This window comes from Ciona robusta, chromosome 1 (assembly GCF_009617815.1).
Source record: "Ciona robusta chromosome 1, ASM961781v2".
NCBI classification, from domain to species: Eukaryota; Metazoa; Chordata; class Ascidiacea; order Phlebobranchia; family Cionidae; genus Ciona; species Ciona robusta.
In genome coordinates this window covers 10,311,326-10,327,207 of record NC_143235.1, presented here as the reverse complement: position 1 = coordinate 10,327,207, position 15,882 = coordinate 10,311,326, and the positions used below count along the sequence as shown (strand labels likewise).

Genomic DNA, 15,882 nt, shown 5'->3' with positions numbered 1-15,882 from the left:
ACACAAAACTTCATCGACTCCATTGACTACAATAGTAAACGGGAACGACCCGCGAAAGAGAGACAGTGTATCGTGCTCTCTCCTTTGCCGACATTGGAGATGCGCCTTCTATTCTTTTTTATTTCTGTGGGTTGTGACGTAGGAACGTACTAGTCACGTGACTGATTCATTCGAAAAAGCGAAACATGCGTTTTTTTTTTGTGCTTTTTTGCGTTTTTTTTTGTTCTCTCGTTTTTCGCTAAAAACACTGCCTCTCGCCTTTCTCAGTGTTTCTGAATGAGAGCGGCCACGCTTCAACAATTTTGTGACGTGTTTGTCACGTGGGTAGTACACTACTCAATTTTTTCGCCACGCAACTTTCAAATCAGTTTTATGAATTTCACGGTGTTTGAGCTGGAATATCTTTGGTTATACAGAACCGATTAAAACAAGTAAGGTGTCGTTGGAATTAAAAAAACACACTCTATCTATTAAATCGATGTACATTTGAGTGTGTTTAGGCCCTTTAAAACTTGCAATTTTCACATGTGGGAAATACCCATCTGGATTTTCCAAAATATGGGCACAGTTTAACGTTTTATTATTAAACTATGATAGGATAATAAATTAAAATGAAATGCCAGTGAGACTAGCATATTTCTTAAGTTACATACTGACTTCGAGTTCTGACGTGTTAAGATAAAGTCCGTATATAAACACAGTCTCTGGTAATAGATAACATATTTTGACATTTTTATAACTTTCGTAGATGCACCAATCCGTGAATATTAAAAAAATGAATTTATTTTTGTCATCCACGAAAGCTGCGTTGACGGAGTTGGTAAGATAATCTTGGTGGTAATAGTAAACTTAATTTTAACCCTTTTGTTCGCAGACTTCACAATTCGAAAAGTATAAAAATAAACCAATCCATCTCGCGATTGGGAATCAAGCATGTGACCTTGATTCTTGTGTGTCTGCAGTTTCATACGCATGGATGAAATCAAAAGTTAGTTACAACTTCATTACCTAGAAATGTATACACTTATTGACATGTTATTCCAAACTGCCTCATCGTTTATTCGTGTATAAAATACCACTTTATAAGCTGTACAGTATATATAATTATTAATTAAGCTATTACTTTGCTATTATTATTATCCAAACCATTTTTTCTAGTTAACACCTGGCATTCTGCACGTGCCTGTGATGAATTTGGAACGAAATCTTTTTAGGCTTCGAACAGAAGTTAACTATATATTTAAAGAACTTTCGGTTGAACCGGAGCATATTGTATTTCTGTACGATCTTAACTTGTCTTTATTTAAGAAGTTAAGCAAAGATGATCTAACTATTACTTTGTTGGATCACCATTTTATACAAACGTTAGTAGTAATAAAACTCTGTTATTTTGACATTTACTTTTTTAAAGTTTGTACTTTGATATTTGCTGCTTTTTACTTTACACCTAGTGAAAAATAAATATTTGTGGAATTTAGGTTGAATATGTCGCTATCAATATAATTTAAGATACTGGTTCTATCTGTAGTTTCCTTTTTTACCATATTATATAGTAGGGTGGGGAAAGATGGGATATTTTTTATTTTTTTGTCACATTTGGTAGTAAAAAAATATATAATACTGTATCCTCACTACTCTAATGGACCATTGTTAATTGTTTAAAACACGAACTTATCAGGAACTTAGTAACTTCAAAAAGTTTTGTTAATAACTCACCTCTGGTGCCCTGTCACAAAAAATTACGTTACCTTGTAAGCGGGCACAAGGAACATGAAGAAGAACACTCATGTTACAACAACTGTTGATTCCTCATCACACAAAGATAAAAACATTACCCTTAAATATTAATACTCACACCCATTGTATAAATTAAATTGTAAATTTCTTTAAATATTATTACCTAATAAATCCACTGTTTGTTTACTGTTTATTTCTAAATTTTGCACATTTTATTATCATATATAAAGCTAAGACAGTCTTTTTCACCATATTATTTAAACAGATGAAATTATTTTTTTACAGGTCCAATCCACTGATTGAATTGAAATCTTATGTAACTGAAATAATTGACCATCGTCCAATTAACCATGATATTCCACCTACCATAGAGACCAACATTTATCAAGTGGGTTCCTGTTCTACTCTGATAGCTGAGAAAATGCTGCAGCACTTAAACAGAGATGAGTTAATTCCAGAAATTATCACTTTGACTTTTGGTATGCTTATCGTTTTGTAAATTGTTTTTTGTTTATTTTTTATTTAATTACATATTTTATAAATATGTTATTTTGTTTTATTGATGGACGTAATATATTCAAAGGTGATGAAAAATGAAAGGATGGTTTTTTATGTTCATCAAATCTACTAGATAATTGGTTTTATTTGTTTTTATCTATTGTTAGTTTCAAATTTTCGAGTAATCCATATTTTTTAATTTGCTGCATACTGCAAATGAATTTAATAGCATTAAATAATGAATGGATGTAACTTACTTTATCCTCGCGTGGCCAGAAAACGACAGTCGTTAAACACTAGTGTTCTGTATTATACAAACTAATGTTTTATTGTTAATATTTTATAGGTTCCATTTTAGTTGACACTGATAACTTGACAGCTGACGGTAAAGTGACATCACGGGATGTGAATGTAGTGGAGCTATTGCTGCAAAAAAGCAATCGTAACAAACGTGATCTAAATGCTTTATATACTTCATTGGCTAAAGCCAAATTTTCCATTGAAGGTTTAAATGCTCATGAGATGTTACTAAAAGTAAGCCCAAATATGTATGTGTGTTTACCATTTTCTTATACTTTTGATAAAAATTCTACATTTTATGTGTATGTATGCTAATATTTTTTGTTTTACTAGTTTTTATTTTTCAGGATCCAAAAATAATTGAAAATCCAAGCAACACCTTCCGCGTGATGTTTAGCACATTACACCAGGACCAGAATTCTTTCTTTCAGCGAGAAGATGCTAAAGCCGCAATTCTTTCCAATTTAGAAACACAAAATCTGCAATCATGGATTTCTTTGTCATCTGTATCAATTGATCATGAGGGCCATAAGTACAAACCTATTGCTGTCCACTGTCCTAATGATGAACAAAGAGAAAGGGTAATAATTACAGGATTAGTCTAACGATCATCCTGTTATTGCTACCTGTCTGTGGAAATGCTTAAGGTTTTAGTCTATTTCATTATTCACTTCACAAATCTCTTCTACATATGTGTTTGTGTTTTAATATTTGCTCATATATTTTGTTGTTTTATTCCAGATTACAACAGCATTAATTCAAGCTGAGTCTTTAGACATAGGGCTAGACACAGATTGTTCAGAAAGATTTAACTATTGTATATTTTTAAGGTAAAGTTTGCTTTGTATTTTATTTGCATGTGTTTTATATTATGTTATTGTTGTGTAATAGTATGTTTTTTTTGTGGTAGTTATAACACTTGTCGTAAATGTATCTTAGGTGCTGCCCTTTATTAATATAAGTAAAGTGTTACACACACATGATCAGTATTAACATGTTGTAAAAACACACTTTTTTCAGAATGTACAACTGCAAAGCAACTCGGAAACAACTTTTACCTGTAGTCGATAACCTCTTGCAATCTTAAAAGTAACTTTGTGCTTTTATATTACATATATATATATGTTACAAAACACCTCATACTTTCTCATTGGAATGAGCTGGTTGCTACTTTATTTGTTTGTTAATGTATAAACAACTTCATGTTAATCATACACCTTAGTGAATGCAACTTGCACCTCAAACTATGTGTACTCAGTAGTCTAATTTCCTGCTTCAATGCCCTGCTTATAAGTTAATCATTAATGCAAATAATGCATAGCTAGTTATACCCATATAAGAAGCCTAGCCCAATTTGTATTACCACTAGTTGGACTAAGTTTAGTGCTAGAGCTGTTCTAATAAATTTGATTATTTTTCAGTGTATAATGCATTGGTTAAATGTTGCTAATTTGTTTGTAATGTTTACTACACCATGAGGTTTGTGGTGAAAATATATGTGAGGTTTTCTCCCTTAGTGATTGCGTGATTATCTGCCTCATTAGCTTGCACTCATAAAGTCGAGTGCTCTTTCTACGCTACTTCAACACTAATAACAATGTCTGAGTTTGGTCTATTGGACACTGAGAACACAGGGGGAAACAATACAGGCAATATTTGTAGCGAAAGAGTAGCGAAAGAAGGTGATAAAACTTTGTTGGATTTATCTTTTCTAGAAGATGTATCAACTTCCGCTAACTGTTCACCTACAGTAGCAAGCAGTAACTTTATTACTACAGCAAACACATCAGCTGGAGTCTTAGACGCATTTGACCCATTTAGTGTGGGTAGCATGAGTGACAGTAACTCTCAAACGAGTAACATGAAAGATTCTGGATTCACTGACACCCCCGACGAAAATATGGTTGCAACAATGAACAATCCATTTAGTGAAGATATTTTTGGCTTCTTTGAGCCACCAAGTGAAAGTTCCACTGTAGTTTATGCAGATACAAATGAAAACAATATGTTTGATTCAGTAACTTTAAACTGGAATGAATCAACCTTAACTGAAGACATGCTTAAAGGTAAATTACTTGATGATCAAACAAAAACAGATTCACAGTTTGATTCAAAGCATACAGAGGAAATGAAACAGGAAGACAATTTATTTTCATTCTTTGAAACTCCAAATGATACAAACAACCTAAAAGACGCAGTTGGTAACAATCCATTCCTTATTGATATTGGAAGCAAAGTGGATGAAGCAGTGACTTTGGGGGAAAGTAAACTTGTTACATCTGAAACTCCAATAGAAAGTAATCTTAATGAAAGAAACTTTACTGACGATTTATTTGGTTTGTTTCAAACTAATAACTCTGCAGTTGCAATGGACACCGAAGTCAATGCTCTGTCGTCAAATGAAGAGAATATAGATTCACTGTTTAAAGTAAAGGAGCAAGAAAAGATTATGGACAATACTGAAGATTTAACCGGTGAAGGTTTATTTTTAGAACAGTTAGAGTTCAACAATAATAATTTAGTGCCGGACACTGATCACACAAAAACCTTAGTATTTCAATCAGCAGATATATTATCTACTGACATGACTAACGCTATAGAACAACCACCAACTGTTGAACAACCACCAACTGTTGAACAACCATCAACTGTTGAACAACCACCAACTGTTGAACAACCACCAACTGTTGAACAACCACCAACTGTTGAACAACCATCAACTGTTGAACAACCACCAACTGTTGAACAACCACCAACTGTTGAACAACCACCAACTGTAGAACAACCGCCAACTGTTGAACAACCACCAACTGTAGAACAACCACCAACTGTTGAACAACCACCAACTGTTGAACAACCACCAACTGTAGAACAACCACCAACTGTTGAACAACCACCAACTGTAGAACAACCGCCAACTGTGGAACAACCACCAACTGTAGAACAACCACCAACTGTTGAACAACCACCAACTGTAGAACAACCGCCAACTGTGGAACAACCACCAACTGTAGAACAACCACCAACTGTTGAACAACCACCAACTGTTGAACAACCATCAACTGTTGAACAACCACCAACTGTTGAACAACCACCAACTGTTGAACAACCACCAACTGTTGAACAACCACCAACTGTTGAACAACCACCAACTGTGGAACAACCACCAACTGTAGAACAACCGCCAACTGTAGAACAACCACCAACTGTTGAACAACCATCAACTGTTGAACAACCACCAACTGTGGAACAACCACCAACTGTGGAACAACCACCAACTGTGGAACAACCACCAACTGTGGAACAACCATCAACTGTAGAACAACCATCAACTGTAGAACAACCACCAACTGTAGAACAACCGCCAACTGTAGAACAACCACCAACTGTTGAACAACCATCAACTGTTGAACAACCACCAACTGTGGAACAACCACCAACTGTGGAACAACCACCAACTGTGGAACAACCACCAACTGTGGAACAACCATCAACTGTAGAACAACCATCAACTGTAGAACAACCACCAACTGTAGAACAACCACCAACTGTTGAACAACCACCAACTGTTGAACAACCATCAACTGTTGAACAACCACCAACTGTGGAACAACCGCCAACTGTGGAACAACCACCAGCTGTTGAACAACCACCAACTGTTAAACAACCACCAACTGTAGAACAACCACCAACTGTTGAACAACCACCAACTGTTGAACAACCACCAACTGTTAAACAACCACCAACTGTAGAACAACCACCAACTGTTGAACAACCACCAACTGTTGAACAACCACCAACTGTGGATCAACCGCCAACTGTTGAACAACCACCAACTGTGGATCAACCGCCAACTGTGGAACAACCACCAACTGTTGAACAACCACCAACTGTGGAACAACCACCAACTGTGGAACAACCACCAACTGTGGAACAACCACCAACTGTGGAACAACCATCAACTGTTGAACAACCACCAACTGTGGAACAACCACCAACTGTGGAACAACCACCAACTGTTGAACAACCACCAACTGTGGAACAACCGCCAACTGTGGAACAACCACCAACTGTTGAACAACCACCAACTGTGGAACAACCACCAACTGTAGAACAACCACCAACTGTGGAACAACCACCAACTGTGGAACAACCACCAACTGTTGAACAACCGCCAACTGTGAATCAACCACCAACTGTGGAACAACCACCAACTGTTGAACAACCACCAACTGTTGAACAACCACCAACTGTAGAACAACCACCAACTGTGGAACAACCACCAACTGTAGAACAACCACCAACTGTTGAACAACCACCAACTGTTGAACAACCACCAACTGTGGATCAACCGCCAACTGTGGAACAACCACCAACTATAGAACACCCACCAACTGTGGAACAACCACCAACTGTAGAACAACCACCAACTGTTGAACAACCACCAACTGTTGAACAACCACCAACTGTTGAACAACCACCAACTGTGGATCAACCACCAACTGTTGAACAACCATCAACTGTTGAACAACCACCAACTGTTGAACTACCACCAACTGTGGAACAACCGCCAACTGTGGAACAACCACCAGCTGTTGAACATCCACCAACTGTTAAACAACCACCAACTGTTGAACAACTACCAACTGCAACTGTTGAACAACCGCCAACTGTGGAACAACCACCAACTGTTGAACAACCACCAACTGTTGAACTACCACCAACTGTGGAACAACCACCAACTGTTGAACAACCATCAACTGTGGAACAACTACCAACTGTGGAACAACCACCAACTGTTGAACAACCACCAACTGTGGAAAATATAGAAAGCTCTACAGTAACAGATATGTGTGGTGAAAATGGAAGCGTAGAACCCCTGTTAAACTTTGATAGAATGAATACAAATAATAATGAAATTAATCTAAACCAACCTGAACAATCAGATAGTGGTAATTGTTTGAGCAGTAATGCTTTTGCCTTGTTTGATTCTACAGTTACTACGTCACCCTTGTCTGTTATGTCTCCGATAGGTAATGTTATAGAAGAAAATAGTGAAAGTTCTTCCATTAATCAAGTTGATTTGTTAGGCCTGGATTGTACAAACAAAAGCAACTGTACGGACCCAATGAGGTGTAACAAATTTGATCAAAACGTGTTTGCTTCAACAGATTTGAATGGGTTGTGTGAACATGAAAGGTTAATGCTTGTGAAAGAACCTTTTCATGAAGGCACATTAGATTGCTATAAGGAAGAGAATGCCCCAACTGTGGGTTTCAACCAGAGTGAAACTCAAGTCATTTTCTCTCTTCAAAATTCTTTTAACATCAGCGACACATTTGAACTGTTTACTGAAAGTACTGATAAGATAGAACCTCTGTTTAAAAATAAAACAGATATGGGACAGACTGTGATATCGGCAGCTATTAATGATCAACCAGAAGAGAATACTGACTGTGCAAACAATGATGTCATCGATTCAATGTATAGTATGTTAGCACTGGTTAACAATAAAATCGGTATAGATCAAACTGAGGGTGGCAAAGCAGATTCCAATATACCCCCAGAACCAAATATTGTTACAAATGTCATAAATATGGAGAATTTAGGAAAAATTGAAACAGGAAAAGCAGAAGATTGTGATAATAATGAAGTAACCAAAAGTGCAGAAGAATCTGTAATTAATGTGCATGATGAAAAAGTTGGTGATATATCTCAGCCATATCCAGTTGCACCACGCAGGAAAAAAGCACCAGTTGCACCAAAGCGCAACAAAAAAGTAAAATCGAATAAACTGATAGAAAAATCTTCTGATCAAGGTTCTATTGGGGAACATGAAACAGAGATTTCACCCATCATTACAAACGCAGACTCATTGGCGAAGGATCTACTCAGTGGTGAGGTATCGCCTAAATCGTTGCCAACTGATCAACTGGTAAGCCCAGACCATGATTTGTCTATGTGCATTATAGAACCTGTTCTAACTCCTGAGCCCGCATTCTCCCAGAATTTCCTAAGTGATAGTTGTACAGCTACAGATGATACAGCTTGTACTACCTTTAAAGTGAGTCAGGATTCTGCTGTTGTTATGCAAACTATGGGGGATAATACTGTGCAAGAAAACGAAAACAGTCTGGTTTTTAAGAAAGAAACAATAGTCACTGATAATTCAACAACTGATAATATACTGAGTACTGATATTGGTGTTTCTACCCAAATAGCTGGAATATCATATACACCAAATGTCGAACTATTGGAAGTAGGAAGTTCATTGCCAAATGAGGAATCTCAAGTGTTACAAGTGATTTCAAAAAAACATGAAAAAGTACCTGAAACTTTCGACAGTGTAGAGATAAACTGCAATGCAGCAAACCTGCAAGAATCGGAGTATAAAACAATACATACTGACACAACTAATGATTCGCCAACAGGTAATGAGACAACCAGCTGCGCTGATGATTTATTTCCTGCCATATTACCAGAAATTACATCAGTAAATGAAACAAGCAACCAGACAGTGTGCAAAAGCCAATTGGTAGATACAACCAATTTAACTGTTGAAGATTTAAGCATTAATGATGATTTAAATCCTATAAAGTCGGTAGATAGTCATATAGAACCACTGGCTGCAGACAAAACTCTAAACGTACCTGATATTCCCCTGAACTTTGAAACTACAAATCAAGTTGGCACTAATGAGTTGAACCAGATTAAGGGAGACTTGGAATCTGAGAAAGGTTCACTATCTGATGAGTGTGTATCCAGTTTATATAATTCAGATCATATGGATGTTTCTGATGACGATTTTGAAGAACAAAAACAATATGACAACGTCAGCCAAGTGTCTCTTGAGTTTGACGACAACCCGTTCGCTTTTTCTTCAAACAACTTGACCTTGGATGCTCAAAGCACAATGTCCCACATAACAGATTTGAACTTGCAAGCCAAAAGAGAGTTCAACTCGCACCAGTCGAACACATTTAGCACAGTATTCATGTCAGATGAGGACTTTGCTGATAACAGTGTGTCAATGGAAAATAAAACGCCTAAAGTGAAGCAGATGACACCCATAGGGGTTGGAACACCCCCCACATTTTCTGTTCGGTCTCACGAGTTACTGCGTCGCATTTTACCAAACTTTGGTGAAACTGGAAGCAACTTTCAGGAACAATTTCTTGCCGCCACTGACACAGATTGGGAGGAAATACAAAACGTGAAGCCCACAGTCCAGATGCTGCCGGTTATTGAGGAAGTTTCTGAGCCGGAAGATTCTAGCTCAGATGACAGTGCAACCTCAATGGAATACGAGATAAACGAGTCAGAAGAAAGTGGTGAGCAGGAAGAGGATACTGTTTCTTCTCTACAGTCACGCCCTGACAACCTTCCTTCTGTAACTATCACATTAGCAGATGAAACAAAAACTGAGAGAATTCAAGATTTAAATAAAACTGTTACAGAAAATGCAGATGTTTCTTTCTCTTCAAGTAACGGTGAAGTTAGGTTAGATCAATGTGAACAACATGACTTATTAAAAGAAATAGAAAAGTTTGGTAATTGTACTGAGGAAAATTTCTTTGTTGACCAATCGTCCAATCACCAACCTGATATGTTTGCCAAGGAGGTTGAACATATTGATCAAATAATTATATCAGATGATGCTGAAAGTACAATTAATCAAAGTAAAAGTGTTGATTTAATGGAAACGGATGATCAATTAATTAATAATACCAACAAACTTTTGAGTTTACCAAGCAGTGTAGGAGAAGAAAATAAAGATGAATTGTTGGAAAACTTGGACAATACTAACATCCCATCTGTTATCCCACAAAGTGACAGTGGCACAAGCACTATAACAAGTGTAGCAGAAAAATTGTTCGATACTGAAACGGACATGGATTTGATTGACAGTCAAGATGGGGTAATTAGTTTAAGTGAGACACCGGATAAAATTGCAACTTCACAAGTGCCAACTGAGAATGGTTCTTTTGACAAAGAAGATTTTGTAAAACAACAACAGGAACAATCAAACAAGCCAAATGTACAAGGTGAAACAGTACATAGTTGTAAAAGTGACTTCAGTGATTTGGCTATATTACAAACATTGGATCATGAACAAGTAGGTGGTGATAATGTGACAGACAACAACAAAGTATTGAATGAGTTGAACAATGTCTCTCAATTCGAAAATGAAGAAGTTATAGGAGATGCAATTGCCTCACCTGACAAATTAAAATCTAGTGAAATCAGTTTAAACAAGGATATGTTTGTGATGGAGAAGAATAACAATGTTAAAGTGAATGCAGGATTACGATCAGTTGAAAAAGAACCTGTTAATCAATCAGAAATTTGTGCAAAATCAACTGAACAGAGTGAACACTATAATGATGTTGCAGTGAATGGCGGTTCATTAGAATCTAACACTGCAGACCCAGTGTTTTTAACTAACGATGAAACCAATTTGACCAGAAACCCAGGTCTGGTGATGGAAAATGAACATAATAAAGCATTGGTTTTGTTTGAAGCACAAGCTGCAGAAAATGATTCTGACACCACTGAACATTGTTTAGACTCTACAAGTTTAAATGAAGATAGTGAGAATTACATAAGTGATTTGTTAGTTTCAACTGATCAACAATCTTCCACTAGTACATCTTTAACACCATCGGTTTCCAAAACTGATTTACTGGTTGATGCGAACATAAGAACTGAAGAAAAGAAAATAACGGAGAAAAATCTGACAAAACAAGTTACACCTTCTGGTGAAGTTAAGTTATTCGTTGAAGTTCAAACTTTGCATGAAGAAAGTGAAGAGAAAACGGTTGTTTCGGAAAGTGGTGAATTCACAACTTCAGTTGCACAGAAGTTGGACTCTCATCTAGACATGCTAGATGACTCATTGGATGACACATCAATCACGGAAGTACATGACAGCAGTCATGTTACAAATGAACCAAAAGAGACTGGTTCAATTAAACTAGAATTGGAGAACAAGGAAAAGCTGGAATTGGAGAACAAAGAAACTTATTTGGATCTATTGGGTCCTGTAGCTTTACATCAGTCAGAAACTGCTTGTAATAATGACGAGAATTTAAAAAGCAGTGCATCTTTTACTGGTGACTTGTTAACAACCTCTGTTTCTCAACCAACTGAAGACCCAACATGGAGTGATGCACCACTTATACAAACTGTAGATCAACATGTAGCTGCGGAGCTGAGGGATGATACATCTTCACTGATGAAGACTGGTTCCTTTAACAAAAAAGAAGACATACATAGACATGAGCAGGTTGAAAAAGAATTACATTCTGTGGTTTCTAAAGTAAGCGATGAAGGTTTGATTGGGATGGTGGCTGAACCAGTTCAATACACAGTACAGGAGTTAAAAGATGAATCAAATTATACAGAGCCGTTTATGAAGAAACTAGTATTTGATGAACCTTCAGTGCATGATTATGAACAAGTAACTAACAGGTGAACATTTTACTTTAGATAAACCTAATTTACAGAAAACTGGCTTTACAAAATATGATGTAGTTTTACCTAAAATGCGATGCTGTGTTAGCTATAAGTATTTAAATATCTGTGTGTGGTGGTTAGAAGGCTCGCCTGTTGACCAAAGATTCGTGTTTGATACTAGACCCCACTGTAGATGTATGTGTCCTTGAAAAAGACACTCAACAGCCAATGGCGTAACCCAGTGGTCACTTAGGTCTTGTCATAAAATTTGTCAGCCATACAGAAAAAATAAAATCCTCAAAAAATAGTAGGCTACTTAAAGTAACATGCGTGGTATTTCGTAAACGAAACGAAGTGTATATGGTTATAGCGATAAGACATTATGTTAAAACGGCTGTCACTTCTTTGCTATGTCAGTATAAATAAGTTACATTTGTTCATTGTTATGTTCTGTCTTTGTAATTTATAAATATTGTATCCCTTCTATTTAGTGTAAAGAAACGCACTCGATATGATACAACAGGTAGCATCGAGTTTTTGACAGACTCTGAAGATGAGGATGCTGATTTAAAAACTCCTAACACACCTGGTAAGAAATGAGAGTTTTATGGTTCCATATAAGTCATTCTGTATATTAAAATGTATGATTACTATAGTAAGCAGCACTTTTCATAAAGCCATACAGAAAGTTACATATGTGGTAATTCGTAAGCTGGCACAAGATGTGTGAAACAGAAATCTGGGTTATAAGTCAATTAAACAATGTTATAGAGCAATATACTTTCTGAAGTTTATTAAGTTATCATTAATTTTTAGGTGAAGGAGTTTTAATAAATTTTGGTGAAGAAGAAACACATGACCCATTAAGCTTGCCAATAGAGTTGGCAGAACTTCCTGAACCAGTTTTAAATGCCAAGCGAAAGTCACTTGTTCCACCCTCATCATTGATTCTTTCTGTTGCAATTAATGAAATTAAGGTTCAAACAACATTAACAGAAACACCTGTTTCAGGTACAAAAATTTGTCCTCTACCATATATCACACTCTTGCAAATCTTATTTTTATTCCAATCTTGTCACACACAGGGCGAACCATTAATTTTATTCTGTTCTGCAGATTCAGTTACTGTGACTGATTCCTTTGTTGATATTCCAGTTGATGATTTTCCAGATAAGCCGGAAAGAAATATTGCATCTGATGAAAGCAAAGGTAACAATGGTGACTGTGTTCGTCTGTGTGTTTGCTTTTTACTAAATAATAGTACGGGCAACTATAGTGTTGACACCACTTTATAAAACATAATTTTATACTGTAATTGCTTGAGTTTTATATTTTTATGTAATATAAATGACATTGTAGTAGTTTGATTGTTAGTCTTGTTCTTTAAACAAAGGCACAGCACCAGAGAACAAAGGTGAATCTCCTGGCAACCACGATGATGTTTGTATCATGGAAGTCATTCCTCCAGCTCATCTGGCTGATTCAATCAAATGGGAAACTATTGTGATTGGTAATAAAGTAGCGTTAAACGCAATAAGTGTTGTGTTAGATTCTTTTGTTTATTCTTTAATGTCTCCGGATCTTATATTACAGACTAATCCGGCGCCGTGGCGTAGTGGTTAGCGCGCCTGCCTCTAACCCAGAGGTAATGGGTTCAAGGCTCGTCGCTGCTACCATTGTGGGCGTATGTGTCCTTGAGCAAGACACTTAACGGCAATTGCTCCAACCCAGTGGTCACTAATGGGTTGTCCAAGTTATCAGCCATACATAAAAATAAAAAAAAATCCCAAAAAAATAATCACCCACAAAGTAACATACTTGGTAACTCGTAAGCTGGCGCGAGGTGCACACCCGTGTTATAACGACTGTCGTTTTCCGGCCATGCGAGGATAAAGTAAGTTACATTCATTCATTCAACCTTGTGTGTGAATTTTAGGTGAAAAAGAACTTAAGATTGATGGTTCTTCAATACAACCTTACAAACGAGCAATTTCCCATGGAGGTAAGTTACTAATGCTTTACCATCCTGATTATGCATATATAATTTTACTATTTAACATACAAGCAATTAATATATACCACTTATGTTATAAGCCTAATTTTAATAGGTTTCTATAAGGATAAAAGCACGATAGTGGAAATCATAGGGACATATCTTCCAGAAAACACAGTTGCCAACTATGCTTGGGTTATTGACAACTTATTTCTGTAAGTTTTTAATGGTATCTTTCTGTTTTTTATTAATGTCATGCCTAATCAATGATGTGTATAATAAAAAAATATACCAGTAGAAATGAATCTGATTTGTATGTTTAGCAGTCTGGTTTTATAGGTAATAGGTTATGTTAATGTATTATCAATAAAAATCATTTTTGTCTTGTTTTTATTTTCACTTATTTAAGTTTTTATGTGTTGTGCTCTTTTATTGTTGCAGCTACTTCCTATCCACTGTTGAGATGTTGGTACAGGGAAATGAGTATGTTGTTGTGTTCTTCAACAACTCAGTTGCAAAATCCTTTTATCCTAGCACAGCATGGCTTCGAAAATCTCATCAACAACTTTCTCACAGACTGAGAAAAAATATCAAGGGTTTTTATGTTGTGCAACCCTCGTTTTATTTCAAAACGCTAATAAACTTCACTAGAATGTTTATAAGGTAAGATATAAAACAATTTTCATTTATAATCTAAAGTGGGGATCTATAATAGCAGATATAATAGCATGTAATTTTGGCATGCATAAAATGGGATATTCAAAAAAGAAAAAATTCATGTAACTGCCTGGCTCTCAGGTGTGACAATGTTTTTTTATTGTAATACTTTAAAATGTTACCAAAATGCTTTTAGCCGTAAAGCTTTCAAAAAGTTAAGACACATCAAAGGCATGGACGAGCTTAAAAAGTACATTCCAATTGATTTTCTTTACATTCCAAACTCGCGGTAAGTGATAATGTGTTCATATCTAAATCTCGGCGATCAAAATAACTAAAATTAATTGTATAAATTGGTTTGCATTGGTACATTATATTATATTAATTCGTGGCTTGTTTTACTCATGAAGGAATCCTTTTGAATCCATAAGACCCAAGGTAAGAGTTGATTTTTAACTTGATTTATCATTGGTTTGAGCCGTTTTGTTTTTAAATTAAAGGTTTAAAATGCATGTATATCAAATTTTGTAAGATTACTTGAACAGTTTGCATCTTCAACAAACAACAATTAATTCAGCTTGATTTTATTGAAATGTGGATTTCTGTGTATAATATTTAACATGTGCTAAACAGAGAAAAAAGATAAGCCCAGGGTGGAGACAATGGTGGTGGAACTGATGAAGGCACCAGCTGTGAGACATACACTGCTGTTCCAATTTTATTTTTTCATAAGCTGCCTTAATCAATATAGGAATTATTATTATATTCTTAACACATTGTTATTAGTTTTTTTTTGTAATATTAACCTGTTTAAAGCTCACCCTTTATGATTTACATTGGTGTAGTTGCAATCTATATTAAAACAACTTTATAATAGTCAAAATATTTAAACCCAAGCCTTACATTTTGATTAGTGTTCGCTCATATTGACCGTTCATGATAAATGATTATGAATCAATTGTTTATACACTCATCTTGCAATTTTGGAGATCACTGTGTTCCAATGATTTATCTGCTGTATTTCAAATACATCAATTTATTTTATACCTACAGTTTCTAATGTGCAATATTTTGATTTAAATTGAATACATGACATAATCTGTTGTGTTTTGTGAAAAATTGGATGTTTTTTTATTAATATTTTAGGTTGGACTAAAGGCAAATGTCATTATATTTATTTGCACCAGGTTATTTTGTTTTGAGATATCAGAAAAAACAACGCCAGCCTATTTGCGACACGT

General features: G+C 35.8%; 2 protein-coding genes across 5 annotated transcripts; both read left to right on the top strand.

Annotated features, from left to right (window-relative positions):
* Positions 1-272: 272 nt before the first annotated feature.
* Positions 273-4,051, top strand: LOC149743009 (exopolyphosphatase PRUNE1-like). Of its 2 annotated transcripts, XM_089884642.1 has the most exons (9): positions 273-431; positions 749-820; positions 875-988; positions 1,159-1,364; positions 2,023-2,216; positions 2,582-2,769; positions 2,883-3,116; positions 3,277-3,365; positions 3,556-4,051. In XM_089884642.1, the coding sequence occupies exons 2-9, from the start codon at positions 749-751 to the stop codon at positions 3,620-3,622; spliced, it is 1,164 nt and encodes a 387-aa protein (XP_089740768.1). In that variant the 5' UTR covers positions 273-431; the 3' UTR covers positions 3,623-4,051. The 2 variants fall into 2 exon arrangements, with proteins under 2 accessions (XP_089740768.1, XP_089740777.1); XM_089884651.1 differs by lacking the exon at positions 749-820 and having other exon boundaries at positions 275-431.
* Positions 4,052-4,132: 81 nt separating this feature from the next.
* On the top strand, positions 4,133-15,828 carry LOC149743008 (uncharacterized). Of its 3 annotated transcripts, XM_089884424.1 has the most exons (11): positions 4,133-12,006; positions 12,483-12,580; positions 12,808-13,002; positions 13,108-13,200; positions 13,385-13,501; positions 13,928-13,993; positions 14,100-14,199; positions 14,426-14,647; positions 14,838-14,930; positions 15,052-15,079; positions 15,275-15,828. In XM_089884424.1, the coding sequence occupies exons 1-11, from the start codon at positions 4,133-4,135 to the stop codon at positions 15,317-15,319; spliced, it is 8,931 nt and encodes a 2,976-aa protein (XP_089740550.1). In that variant the 3' UTR covers positions 15,320-15,828. The 3 variants fall into 3 exon arrangements, 2 of the variants coding, with proteins under 2 accessions (XP_089740550.1, XP_089740557.1); XM_089884431.1 differs by lacking the exon at positions 15,052-15,079; XR_016385668.1 differs by lacking the exons at positions 14,100-14,199; positions 15,052-15,079; positions 15,275-15,828.
* The last annotated feature ends 54 nt before the right edge of the window (positions 15,829-15,882 follow it).

Coding starts and splice junctions, on each gene's coding strand:
- LOC149743008 (XM_089884424.1), top strand. CDS start 4,133: ATGTCTGAGTTTGGTCTATTGGACACTGAGAACACAGGGGGAAACAAT. Junction 12,007..12,482: donor TATGAACAAGTAACTAACAG/GTGAACATTTTA, acceptor CCTTCTATTTAG/TGTAAAGAAACGCACTCGAT. Junction 13,994..14,099: donor ACGAGCAATTTCCCATGGAG/GTAAGTTACTAA, acceptor TAATTTTAATAG/GTTTCTATAAGGATAAAAGC.
- LOC149743009 (XM_089884642.1), top strand. CDS start 749: ATGCACCAATCCGTGAATATTAAAAAAATGAATTTATTTTTGTCATCC. Junction 2,217..2,581: donor AATTATCACTTTGACTTTTG/GTATGCTTATCG, acceptor AATATTTTATAG/GTTCCATTTTAGTTGACACT. Junction 3,366..3,555: donor AACTATTGTATATTTTTAAG/GTAAAGTTTGCT, acceptor CACTTTTTTCAG/AATGTACAACTGCAAAGCAA.